The following is a 13651-nucleotide window of genomic DNA, read 5'->3' on the forward strand; positions in this document are numbered from 1 at the left end:
CTCAATAAATTACGGCGTTCGTACTAAACTGCTGCGGTTTCTTTAGTCTTTATTTTATTGCCAGCTGGGTTCTTCTTTGACGGAGAACAACAACGGCCAGCGATGCTGCTCACAAACAAGCGTGGGTTTATTTTTTTGCATGGACTTTTACTTTATTGATATGCCATGAAAATTTTATACGAGACAGCAGGAATGGAGGATGAGTGAAAATAGATCTGGCATGGTCTGGAGATTGTTTTTCCCCAAATTTGGTGTTTTGTGTAGAGTCAAATAAAGAAAACACTTTTCATCAGTACATAAAAACAGTCCTAATACACGAATTATATTTCATTAAAAAACTAAAACTAGTGAAGATGCTCAACATTAATACATGGTGCCTCCGGCAAGGGTTTATCAGATAAATCATTTCGCCGCAAGACTTCCAATTCGCTGGCATAAGTCATAGTAAAACTCCTGGCAATCAATACTCTTGGTTCCATCTTGAATCGATGTGCATAATTCTGCATAAGTAAGCCACTATAGAATTCAGTAGAAACTAATGACACAGTGAACAAACCTTATCGTCCTTCCGAATCTCCCAAAACTGTCTCGTCAATGCGTGCGTAAAAAATTGATACCTGGTCTTGTCAATAGCAATAAAGTACCCCTGAATGGAATACGGTTGCCTATCAGCTATCAGAACATATCCACAGGGTCCATCCATGCGCCGATAGACTATTTTGGCTTTCAGTAGCTGGCAAACCGTCAAGTTGGCCGCTGCACCTTCCTCCTCCTTCGATCCGACGTCGCTGACCCCGTTGGATTTGGTTTGCGTCCTGTCGTTCTGGAAGAAACAATAACATCAACAGTGGTGCACGTAGGACGAAAAAACAAGCAATCAGTTGGGTAGATTGATCAAATAAAGTTGAATCACGAAAAATATGAAATTAAACAATCAAAAACATGTACCATGAACCAGTCGGCATTGCGCGGTAAATTCAGTGGCTGAACATAATTTGTTGAAAGCACCAATTTCAAAGCACAGCATGGCATTGGAAATATTGGATCACATGGGGCTCGTGGTTTTTTACTGTGGGTGTCCTACCTGGCAGATCCACAAAAACAAACGAATCGTGATACTTCATTTGCATTTTGCTGGTCTATATAACATTGACAAATATAATTGTTAACCAATTTTTTACTTTAGAAAAAACAATAAACATATTCGATGGGTAAAATAACTATTACAAGCAATGAGGTGTTAGATATCGATTCAATTTCTGTACGAGGCAGTAACACTCGTTGGTGGAAAAATCATCGGTTGTAGGAATAAGTTGAATTTTTCTGTTTCGATATCATTTCATCAGTAACTAGCACCAACTTGGGGCCAAGTTAGACGATGTAGCTAAACTAGTACCTAAATTAGCACTAGTTAGACACTATATTCAAACAGTCACACGGCATATATGACGTCTAAAAGAACTGGCAAGTCCCGAGTGATGTCTCGGAAAGCAAAGCCAGAAGCTCTGATTTGCTGACGAGAAAACGAAAACAAAAGATTATGTTTTGGCTAGGGAACCAAACGCCTGGCACTGTGCAATATTTATTCTCAAAAAGAAAAAAAAAATTGAGCCAATTTGTGCATTAAGGGTACAATACCTTAAACCAGCACCAACTTGGGGCCGCATTAGTCGATGTATCTAAACTAGTGGGACATCATTCGGGACTTGCCAATTTAGGCGTCATACACGTAGTGTGACTGTTTACATACAGTATCTAATTAGCGTTCACTTGAGTACTAACGGGTGTTCAATAAAAAAATGAGAATTTTTTCAGTCATGCAGTTAAAAAAACAAAACAAAAATCAACGAATTTAGTATTATTTATTAAAGCATAATGTTTATTCTTCAAAAAAAAAATCAATGAATATTGATCAGCCGTACGATACTACTTAGTCGCGATGCTCTCACAAGAGCGCTGGACGGTACTGAGCTCCATCTTCCGGATACAATTCGGGATCCTGGTGGTCAACTGCTTCGTATTCTTGGGCCGCCAATTATTTTTGTACACTAGGGCACTGAGGGAGCCGAAAAAATCCTCAATGGAACGGCACTGGGGCAAGTTGGTCGGGTTACTTTCTCTCAGCATGTACGGTATCTTTTCCTGCTCAAAATACTCCAGCGTCTTCTTGGCTTCCCATCCGCAGTATGCTCCTTCACGAACGGCCGAAGAATTTTCACAAGACACTCCTCTTGGTACACTTGTTGATTGATGACCAGACCGCTCCGCTTGAACCACGGCTTTGAAATCCCTCTGTCCGCTATGGCGATTTAGAGCATTTTTTTTTTCAAATTTATGCTTAAACTTATTTTTTACTTCGGGAGGTGTGGCCGACTTGTCGCTGGAATAGTAGCTGTCATTTCCTGAAATGTGAGTCTTCGAGAGCGGAAAGTAACTTTCGTCGTCCAGCACGAACGACGCCCCGCGGTAGTTCTTCGTTATTCACTGGCACTGCGATTACACGATCGCTATCTGTTTATCCGTATACTCGGGGGACCGAGTCTTCTTCCGACAGATGATGTCCTCCATCTTGAAGTTCGATGAATCAAGGTATGAGAGCAGTGATATTTTCGACCGGCGTCACGCAAACTCATTCCATTCCTTGTTGTCGAACAGCTTTTTCATCGCTTCCTTCTTCTTCTTCGTCACTATCTTCGCCGGATGACCGCTCTAAGCTCAGGGATGCCAAGATCCGATAAACTGTACTCTCGGGCACGTTTTCGTCTCGAAAGTAGTCTACCGTAATCTTTTTTCCACGGTGACCATGCGTTTCGTAAAACTGTACAACACACTCGCGGAGTGCTTGCTGTTTCGACGCTATCTTCGATTGAACTGACAGCAGCCGAGTGAAGAGAAACATGCTACCCATTTCTAGGGAGTCCAGTGCGCAATTATCTTGGAGAAAAAAAAATACGCTCATTACTTTAATTACAGGAAGGTATTGAAATCATTTTCATTTTTTTTTTGGTTGAACACCCTTAGCTATATCGTCAAACGCGGCCCCAAGTTGGTGCTAGTTACTGATGAGATGAATTCAAAACACAATAATTCTAGAGAAAATTTTCAATAGGACGTAAGTAACATTGAGAGCCTCTCTTTGTTTACTTTCTCTTTCGTTTATTACGACGTCACTATAACACTTTGCACTAATTTTCCAGTACATATCGAAAGCCGACGGTTTTTATTAGAATATTATGCAAAGAGTAGAGTAGTAAATGTTGAAATGGCCGAGTTATGAACAGAAGAGAAAGACCCCAAAGAGAATCTCTCATTGTTACTTACGTCCTATTGTAAATTTTCTCTAGAATTCGACTTAATTTTGGGTATTGTGCCATTAATGTACAAATTGGTTCAATCCAGTTTTTCCTTTTTGGGATGCATTGTTCTGGAACATTTTGCAAGTTTCTTCCGAATATGAAATTGTTGTGTATCTCTAAAGCGAGTATAATTTTAGTACAACCAGAGCTTTACCTAACAATTGGTAACGCTCGATTGGCATACAACGTTGACAGAAATGAAAATAAAAACACAGGGTTAGGGGCCGTCAGCAAGTGTTGGTTAAGTCAGATTTATTTGGCACAGCCAGAGTTTTTGGTAGCTTCCAGGAAAAAGATGAACCTTCTGCTAGATTTTTAAATTATAGAAGTTATTAAACGCAAATTTTGTTAATTTGGGTAATAACTTCCTAATTAAACAAAAAAGTCGATTGATGCACGTTCTATCAAGACCATGCCAAATTTCGATGACGTTGAGGTCGCTCCCAAGTGGCAGATTTTGCCAGACATTTTTATTTGAACTGCCAAATTTTCTTAAAAAAAAGGGCCATCACTGGCCGTCAGTCTATTCTCTAAACAGTGCTCGACGAACATGTGATTACGGCGTCAAAGCAATCTGTCAAAATTCACTTTGGGGGAACATTCCGGTTTTTAATGATAATGATACTCGAATAGAGTGTCAAAAACGAGAGCAAAATCATCCGTCGGATTCTGAGAGCAGAGTTACCCGATTTGCATAAAATAATGATAGCTAACTTCCCTACACGCCAGTAGATCAACAACTTCCCATCCAAACATGTACCGGCATCCGGTAGGAGAAAAATCCCAGCATAGAAAAACACAGATAAAAAACAAACTATCAACATACTAACGTTTGCAAAGATTTCCGGCACTCGTCCATCGCATGCAGCACGAACTTGGTATCATTTTCCTCATCTTTCCTGTTTTGGTAGTAGCGACTTCCACCGACCACTCCAGCACCACCGTCTTCGCCGGAGCGGATCTCCATCAACAGTTTGTGCAACTCTTCATCACTTGCCGTCGTCAGTGGTGCTTCGCTGTCCCAGTACTTGCTGGGCCGACTTCGACGACTGCCACCCGTTTGCCATCCATCGTCTAACGCGTCATCATTATCATCATCATACTCTGCACTGGACAGCACCGATTGAATTTCCTGCTGCTGCTGCAACAATATTGTCCCCTTCAGTCGTCCTTGCTGCTGCAGCAGCTTGTCGTCCTCGTCCGAGTGATCCCGGTGCTCGAAACAGCGACAGCAGAACACACACGGGTATACCAGGAAGAAGATGAGATTTATCAGAAATCGTCGATATCTGCAATGGAAAGTTTTATATAAGAGACGAGTAACAGGTCCGGTAGCAGGGGTAGCAATGAAAGGAATTCATGAGTTCGCATCCAGCAACTCGAAAAAAATATTTAAAATGGCTTAATAGGAAGTTTGTATTATGAAGCAGCCACAATGAAGCGGTACATACTCCTAAGCTGATTGTATACCTTTACCACAAGAACGCGCTTTAAAAAGCAAACAGAGGGATCCAAAATGCACACACACACGTGGCACGTGCAAAATTGGCCGAATTATCGGTGCGCACAGGTGCGGATAATGTGGGTATAGCGTGCTGGAATGTCAACACTTACCGGGATGAATCCTGATACCGAACCGTTGGTTGTAAATAATCGTACCCCCACCTGCCAATTCTTCCACAGCAACATCCAAGCAGAGCTTTACTGCATCCTGTGGTCACACACAGTCAAAATTGCGAGTGACAGTTGTTTAAAACGAAAAATATGAAATACTTAGTCCATGAAATCTCGAGGTACAAAAAAAACAGCCATTCACCTAAAATCATCAGCACCGCCAGCAGCACCAGAAACAGCACCCAAATTCCATACACAAAGCCACCCATCCTCACAGGGAGCCACTGCTTCCGGTCGGTAATGTCAGCTCCTGCGGTGACGCTTTCGGTGGAAATTATTTTACAGTAGCCATTGTCGGTGTTACCTGTCGAAGCCTGCAGCACCGGTTCCGTGTTCGATGGCACTGCCGGCCCGAGCAGGCAAATGCATTCACAGGAAAAATCCGAACACACACAACGTGCTCCTGGTTTAATTAAAAACTTCCGCTGCACCACCGCGACGGCAGCAGGTTGCTGCGATGGTTGTTTCGAATGTCGGAACACGAAGATAGAACCTTTTTTCACTTCCTTGGTTCGGGTTGCCGTTGCTGAAAAGGAAGGAAGAAATGTTAAAGGTAATGCAATGAAAGCAGCTGGAGTGAATGCTTCCTGGATGGGGTAAATGAGTTATTGAAAATGAAGCGCAAATAAGGAACAAATTACAACTCGGTAATTAGCTTTTGTACATTTGAAAAGGTGGCAGGTTTCCAGGAGCACTAACTATGAATCGATTTTTGATTTGTTATTGCGTGGTATTAGCAACTGCCTACTACGGCCTTTCGGGAAAATAAACAAGGTTTTTGTTAACTTCATATGATGCGTTCGTTTTCGGATCTGGATGTTCTATATATTTTCAATATTGGTGTCCCTTTCCAACAATGTCTGCAGAAATATTTTCAGTAAAAAGTATTAAATTTCAAAATATTCGTTTTCCAACTATTATTTTTAATTTGGATGGGTGGAATGTACCATCCAAATAGAATAACCGATTTTAAAATGTCCGACCGAAGCTCGTTTGTGATTGCTTTTCGCTAATTTTATGCATCGATCCGAACATCTTGAACAGAAAGAATTGTGATTTTAGTCCAATGCTGCTAGTCAACCTCGTTGGTTGCCTGGAGACTGCATATCAAGATGTGGCCGTCTGCATTATCACTCGGAATAGATTGTTTACCTAGGTTCAATAGTACATTATTGCAAATTTATTTGGAAAATTTAATTGCATATTTCATGGAAGAACTGAATATTTCCTTTGGCAAAAGTGGGCTTCCTCATCACAGGCCTCAATATGGTGCCACTCGTTTTGAATATATTTTCTGGACACACCAGCCTTAGCCTTTGTCATTGGTCATTTCTCAACCCGCACCCTGGCAGACGTTCATCCGCCCATGTAGAGTAAATGAGGATGTACTAAGCCTAACCGACCTGCGTTAAGCCAAACCGAAGTGAGCGTTCTACTTTTTTGTGGTATTTTTTATGCTACAGAAACTTTCCAAAAACTTTCCATGATAAGGCTAAGTTGTTTAGTTTTAGTAAAAACCTAAAATTCCTGCTAAATTTTCACTCTGAACCACTGTGCGTTGGTCCGATAACTAAAGTGTAAAGTCAGTGCGTCATTATCGGTTTTAAGCCTTATTGCTCCCAAAATTCTCCTTCGATTGCGGTGAATTAACGGCGGATTTCTTGGAATCAATTGATGGACAACATAGCTCCAGCTCCACTATCGTCACTGGTCTATCGAAGAGGAACCCAAATCTTGATGACACCACGACTGTTTCTCCAGGTAATGCCAAGGAGGGTATATGTCCCCCCGAAGCTACAGTCGATACTGCTCCCCCTCAAAAAGACTTCCGCTTCCAGTCAATCGATGGACAACACAGCTGCAGGTCCGCTGCCGTCATTCGTCTAGCGATCAGCAACCCAGAATCTGATGACACCACGATCATTTCTCCAGGTAATGCCAAGGAGGGTATATGTACCCCCGTAGCTACACTCGATACTGCTCCTCAAAGAGATTTCCGCTTCCAGTCAATCGATGAACAACACAGTTCCAGTTCCGCTGCCGTCACTCGTCTAGCGATCAGTATTCCTGACCTTGATGACACCACGATTACTTCTCCAGGTAATGACAAGGAGGGTATATGTCCTCCCGAAGCTACACTCGATACTGCATCCCCTCAAAGAAATCTCCGCTTCCAGTTAACCGATGTACGATAAAGCTCCAGTTCCGCTATCGCCACTCGTCTAGCGATCAACGACTCAAACTCTGATGATATCATGATTGTTTCGGCTGCCCGACCTGTCTGATGGTGACTTATAGCTAGAAATATACTATATAGGAATAGGGCTAGAAATATATCAATAGCTAGAATATACTACCAAAATGTGAGAGGACTGCCCACGAAGATCGACGAGCTGTTTGTGGCTACATCTGATGCGGATCAGGATAAACTCGCTACAGTTATTTGGTCCTAGGTACACGGTATATCGTAACGATCGTGATAAAATTACTTCCGGCAAAACATGGGGTGGTGGTGTTCTGATCGCTGTTTCGAATCAGATATCGTCTAAACACAAAATAAGTCACAGCAATGGTTTTTGGCAACTCTGGGTGAACATCAATAGCGATGGGTCAAATATCTGTGTAGGTGTTGTATACCTCCCCCCAGATTCCGCAAATGATGCAAACATGATTCAGAAGCATATCGATGCAGAGCTGGCTATTGCGAATTCATCCCAATGCTTATCACTTACTATTCGGAGATTACAATCAGCCTGGTATAGTGTGCAAAAGTACTTCGCCGGCTATGCTTATGCCGACCCCTCTGACTCAACCTTATCTAGATCTAGTTTTTCTCTACTGGACGGGTTGTCCCTTCTGAACATGCTGCAGATGTGTTCGATAACAAACGGTCGAAATCGCACCTTAGATCTTGTATTAATTAACGAAGAAGCATCGTCAAACAGCCATGTGTATCAGGCGGATGAGTCGCTTGTTGATATTGACTCAGATCACCCTCCACTTCTTGTTAGACTTCCATGTCCACAGCATATTCATTTTGGCGAGATGTACGAAGATTTGGAGTTCAATTTCGCGAGAACTGATATACTTTTATAAATAAATAAATAAATAAAAAAATAAATAAATGGAAAATCTATTCAAAATACATGTCCTCGCCCCGCGTCCTAGACCGAAACCACTTTGGTCCAAACGACGACTCCATGAACTTAGACGACAAAGAGCAGCGGCGCTCAGACACTATACCAATCGACGGAATCCCATCACTAAGCAGGAATTCATTTTCGCGAGCAACAATTACAAAGCCTATAACCGTTTCCTTTACTATAGACACGTCATACAAACTCAGTCAGACATTAAGCGAAACCCAAAACATTTCTGGTCCTTTGTAAATGGAAAACGTAAAGAGAGTGGACTTCCTACTACCATGACCCTGGCAAATGAAAGCTCTAGCACGATCAGTGGCACCTGCAAATTATTTACAAAACACAAGACAGAAGCCAGCCGTCGTGATGTCCCTTGTGACGTGATAAACCTAAGTATTATTCGCTTCTCTGATGAAGACATTATTTCTGCCATTGAAAAGTTGAAGTTCTCGACATCAGCTGGCCCAGATGGGATCCCTGCTAGCATCTTGAAAAGGTGTGCGAGTGCTTTATGCGCTCCTCTATAACTAATCTTCAACCAATCGTTATCGCAAGCGATGTTTCCTCTGTTGTGGAAAAAGTCGGCTATGTTTCCCGTCTTTCAGAAAGGAGATAAACAAGACAAAGCAAATTATCGAGGCATAACTTCCCTTCGTGTAGGCTCCAGACCGTTCGAAATTCTTGTAAGCGATGTGCTATTCCGCGAAGTCATATATATCCACAGTTCCACATGGGTTTTATCCAGGTAGATCAGCAGCCACGAATTTAGCACAATTCACTTCGCATTGCATTAAAAGTATAGAAACTGGAGCCCAAGTGGATACCATCTATACCGATCTTAAAGCAGCGTTCGATCGCGTCGATCGCTCCCTTCTACTGGCAAAGATAGAGCGGCTTGGCGCCTCGCACAGCCTTACTGAGTGGCTCAAATCATATCTTGTTGGCCGTTCCCTATCTGTTAAACTAGGAAATATCGAATCACATAACTTCATAAATTTATCAGGTGTACCTCAAGGTAGCAATCTCGGACCCTTACTGTTCTCCCTGTTTATCAATGACGTTTGTAATGTCCATTCGCCTGGATGCAAACTTATCTATGCAGATGACCTTAAACTGTTTCTCATTGTGCGATCTGAATTACACTGCATTGAACTACAGCGTCAACTTGATGAATTTTGTAACTGGTGTGCTCGAAATCGGTTGACTCTCAGTGTATCCAAATGCTCAGTAGTATCTTTCACACGCAGAAAAAACCTAATTTTGTGGTGCTATACTATCTCGGGAAAACCACTTGAAAGAGTGTCAGTTGTCAGGGACCTTGGTGTACAGCTGGATTCCAAATTGTCGTTTAGAGATCATTATTCCCACATCATTGCAAAAGCTAACTGAAAGCTCGGTTTTATAATAAGAATAGCTAGAGTTTACTGATCCGTACTGCCTGAGATCACTGGTATTTCTCTCTTGTTCGCTCCGTCCAGGAAGTTTCGGCTGTTATCTGGTGCCCGTATGCGAGTATCTGGATTAATAGAATTGAAGCAATACAAGCTAGGTTTCTCCGATATGCTCTTAAATCTCTGTCATGGCGCAATCCGATAGAGTTACCACCTTACATTGACCGGTGTCGTTTGCTTGACATGGAAACCCTTGAAAAAATGTGAAACATATTCAGAACCATTTTTGTAGGAAAAGTTCTAACTGGTGTAATTGATGCACCCTAACCTACTCTCACAAATTATGTAAATGTACCCCCTAGAAGTTTAAGATCGTGGCTTTTTTTAAGACTTGACTATCAAAGTACTGAATATGGACAGAACGAACCCATTAGGAAGGGCGATGTGTAGTGTTTTTAATATAGTGTGCGAATTTTTTTACTTCTCTGTGTCCAGTGATGTTTTTAGAAATAGGCTTAAACAATTAACTTAGTGCATAAAATGTGATGTAGATAATTTTGATTTGTTAGAGGTATAATCACAGAGAACAGACATATAAGCTAGAACAAACTTTCCCGAAAAACCTGTGTAAACATTCAAATGGAAATACGTTGAAAATCACAATCGCATACAGGTTCGCATACGTGAGTCACCATTGTATCCAAGTCTGCACACAAGTCCCGTATAGCGCTTGCTGGCCGATCGAAGCGCCAGCCAGTGGCAAGTTACTACTTGCTGTTGTAATTTCAAAGCTACAGTTTTATTTCTTACACAACATGAGCACTTCACTTGTATGTCAGTTCTCAGTGGTATAATTAAGAATTGTAATGTAATCGAATGTAATGTGAAATATTGTTTAATATGTGTATTCGAAAAGATAATGAGGTTTTCACGCGCATTTAGAGGGTGTTTTAACACGAACTTTTAATGGGCTTTTCCTCATTCTGTTTCATGTAGACCATGTCGGTCAAATGAAAATAATAATAATAAATAAATAAAAAGACCGGTGCATTTTTATATTTTTTTCTATAGTTCTTTTGATATGCAGAATCCACAACATTTAACAAGCTATTGTTACTCCAAAAAAAATTTACTTCCGTGCCAATGTAGGTTTCCGTTTGACATTCATTTTCCTTGTAAATAGAATTGCAGTGATTTTTACGGGATTTAGGCTCAATTTGTTGCTTTTCACCATTGCCTTGCAACATTTAGATCAGCTTGTGTGCGGTCCGAAATCTTAGATCCATTCTTGCACCTAACAGTAATGATAATGCCGTCTACATAACAAATTTAAGACCGCATAAAAATCAGGAGTCCAGTTACTACCAGGAACCATAGAGAGGGTGACAGCACTCCTCCTCGAAGGGTTCTCATGTTTATAGTCTCGCTTCTCAGCGACGCTATCAATGTTCGAAAAATACAACATTTTAGTAAACCATTCGACAGAGGATCGCACTATCCACGTTGAATCGATTCGAAGGCATTATTGTCAAAGGTTTCCCTAATCTGAGGAAGTATGGTATCACTGTCCTGGTGCAGCTAAATCATGTCATTGAAGCCTTTTGTTTCAATGGATTAAAAAGTAACGGGGATGCTAAAAATCGTTTTACTAAGTCTTTAATCTTTGTTTTTACACAAACGCTGAACAAACGAGCTACGTAGCAATGTTTCTATCATATTAACAAAATATCACTAAACCAGTTAACAGTAATCGAGCATATAGGGTGATGAGCCTATTTTGGCACCATTATGGAGAGGGTCGCACTATTTTTTGAACAACTTAAAAAGAAGCCATATTACCTATAACCTTTTTCAGAATAAAGTATCAGTGTACTGTTTCTTAAACATCTGTATAATGCTTATTTGGCAGAATTGTCTCAATTTTCAGCATAAATGAAAATAAATGTTCTATTCTGTGCATCTATTCCCACCTGAACGTTCCAATTATCGCCTCATGGGTGTGCCGATTTCCACCTCATCGAAAAACAATCTAGTTGAAACGCAATGCCTCATATTTCATTTGCGTCGATTCTAACTAGGTATCCAGATCATGGACGCCAACGCGTGATTTGTAAAACGAATTATTCTGCTTTTTTCAGCCGATCAAAACAAACGTAAACATTACGCACACGAAAGAAACTCATCAGCTGTTAGTAGAAGAGCGCCCAGAACTGCGCATGCAGGAAATAACCATGCGAAAGTTAACAACTGGAATATAAAGTTCACATCACACATTACTTCCTCCCGATCCAAATTGTATGTGCAGATGAAAATAAAATATCTGCGATCAACAATTAGTTGAATAACTTGAAATAATTGATTACTTATACCTGAAATTGCATAACATTATGTTTTCAAGTTCATGTTTTGGTTTGGCCGCACTGGTGATTCTTTTCTGTATGATGGATGCAAAAAGTTGGTTTTGATTGTGGTAGTGTATCAGCAAAACATGCCAATAATAGGAACCCCCGTATTTAGTTTTATCCTATTATAACACTAGGCCTATTCTAGTGTTTGACGAGTGCTTTTAAAGTGAAATAATCGTAAAAAGGTTCTCCAGCTAAAATAAAGGTATGTATCAGTGCAATATTTAATATATTTGTGCCGGAATAACGAGATATGAGGCGGTAAATGCTGGCTCGAAAGTGTTTATTTTGCTAAGCGCCGTTGCGTCCTGTTTCGGTTCACTACGCGAGTGAGGCGGATTAGCAGATATTTCAATAAGGTGATTTTGTTTTAATTAAAAGTTGGATTTAGTGGATAGTTCTGAATACGTATGTGCACAACAAATAAAGAATATAACTTGAGCTTTTTTTGCACACCTGTTTTAGCCAAATCGATATTGTCATTATCTCATATGCTTGGTTCGAAACCAAGGGGTACGAAATAGGGTCACAATAGGCTCTACTGCCATAATAGGCACATCACCCTATTTCACTTGACTCACATATTAATTTCGTTATTTGTTTTGCGACATTACTTTGTACGAATAAATCGCCCAAAATCTATATGACCATGTGCAATTGAGTTTGGTCCATTCTGCAAAATACACATGCAATCATGTCTCGATTCAATCAAAAAGCATTTCCACGCACGACGATGAAAACCGAAATCTCATTATTGAATGTTTGAATCAAACCGCTGGACCACCGAAAACCAATTTCATCATTTCGTCCAATATGTCGTTCAAATAAGGATTCGCCCTCATCAGGTGGGCGATGGTTGTATACCAGCGTGCTACACTTCGCTTATTTGACACGGTGATCTGAGAGTTTAACAGTGTCCGATTTTTTCATATTTACGAATGGTGAATAATCGAAAACATGGTAATTTAATAATATTATAAATTGTAAGGAATGCGAAAAGAAAACATGTAATTCACGCGCTGTACTTCCACGATTTTACAGCACGTCTAGAAAATCAAGTTATGAAATCATTTCAATTATCTACAATCAATTTCTTGAATTTTTTTGTAAATATAAATTTTGAACAGCTTCATTGTACTAAATGCGGCAGCAGCCCTTACTCACCTCGGCACTCAAACTGCTCCCGGTGAGCCAACACCGCGGTGACGTTGATCGGGAACCGCATCCGTACCGTTTGCAGTTGTCCCGATCCAAGCGTAACAAGCCGCTGCTCCTTGGCTTGATTCAGGTAAGCGACGGTGAGCGCACTTAACAGCGATAAACAAGCAGAATCAATATTGACCTGGACTAATTCACGTTGTTGACCCAAATTTAGTAGCGCCAGCTCGAGTCCCACTTGATTAATATCACCGTCCGGGCGGAGAGTTCGTATCTGTCGACGTTTGGATTGAGGTGGATCGGTATAGCTCGAGGATTTACCATTTAACGCCGACACCAGTGGACCATGGAAGCTTGTGATAATGTTGGTAATTTTAACGCGATAGCTGACCGGTGCTGGCACGTCGGATTCCAGTGGGACAATTTGGTCCAGCGAGTATGCCAGCTGTATCTCATACTTGTATGCTGAAATCGTGTAAATTTTCTCCTTATTTCGATTGCAAATCTAGTTTGACTATGCACTG

The 13651-nt window shown here is 40.9% G+C and overlaps 1 protein-coding gene across 1 annotated transcript in view; it reads right to left on the reverse strand.

The window, feature by feature from the left end:
- Positions 1–344: 344 nt before the first annotated feature.
- The window catches only part of LOC131693656 (uncharacterized), a 28295-nt gene continuing 14988 nt past the window's right edge, over positions 345–13651 (reverse strand). Inside the window, exons 8-13 of the mRNA XM_058981679.1 lie at positions 13134–13592; positions 5173–5556; positions 4971–5067; positions 4183–4645; positions 557–823; positions 345–500 (exon numbers count right to left, since the gene is read on the reverse strand). Coding sequence (XP_058837662.1) covers positions 345–500; positions 557–823; positions 4183–4645; positions 4971–5067; positions 5173–5556; positions 13134–13592 — 1826 coding nt within the window. The remainder of the gene's footprint in view (positions 501–556; positions 824–4182; positions 4646–4970; positions 5068–5172; positions 5557–13133; positions 13593–13651) is intronic.

The sequence above is a fragment of the Topomyia yanbarensis genome, chromosome 1 (genome assembly GCF_030247195.1).
Source record: "Topomyia yanbarensis strain Yona2022 chromosome 1, ASM3024719v1, whole genome shotgun sequence".
Classification (NCBI taxonomy): Eukaryota; Metazoa; Arthropoda; class Insecta; order Diptera; family Culicidae; genus Topomyia; species Topomyia yanbarensis.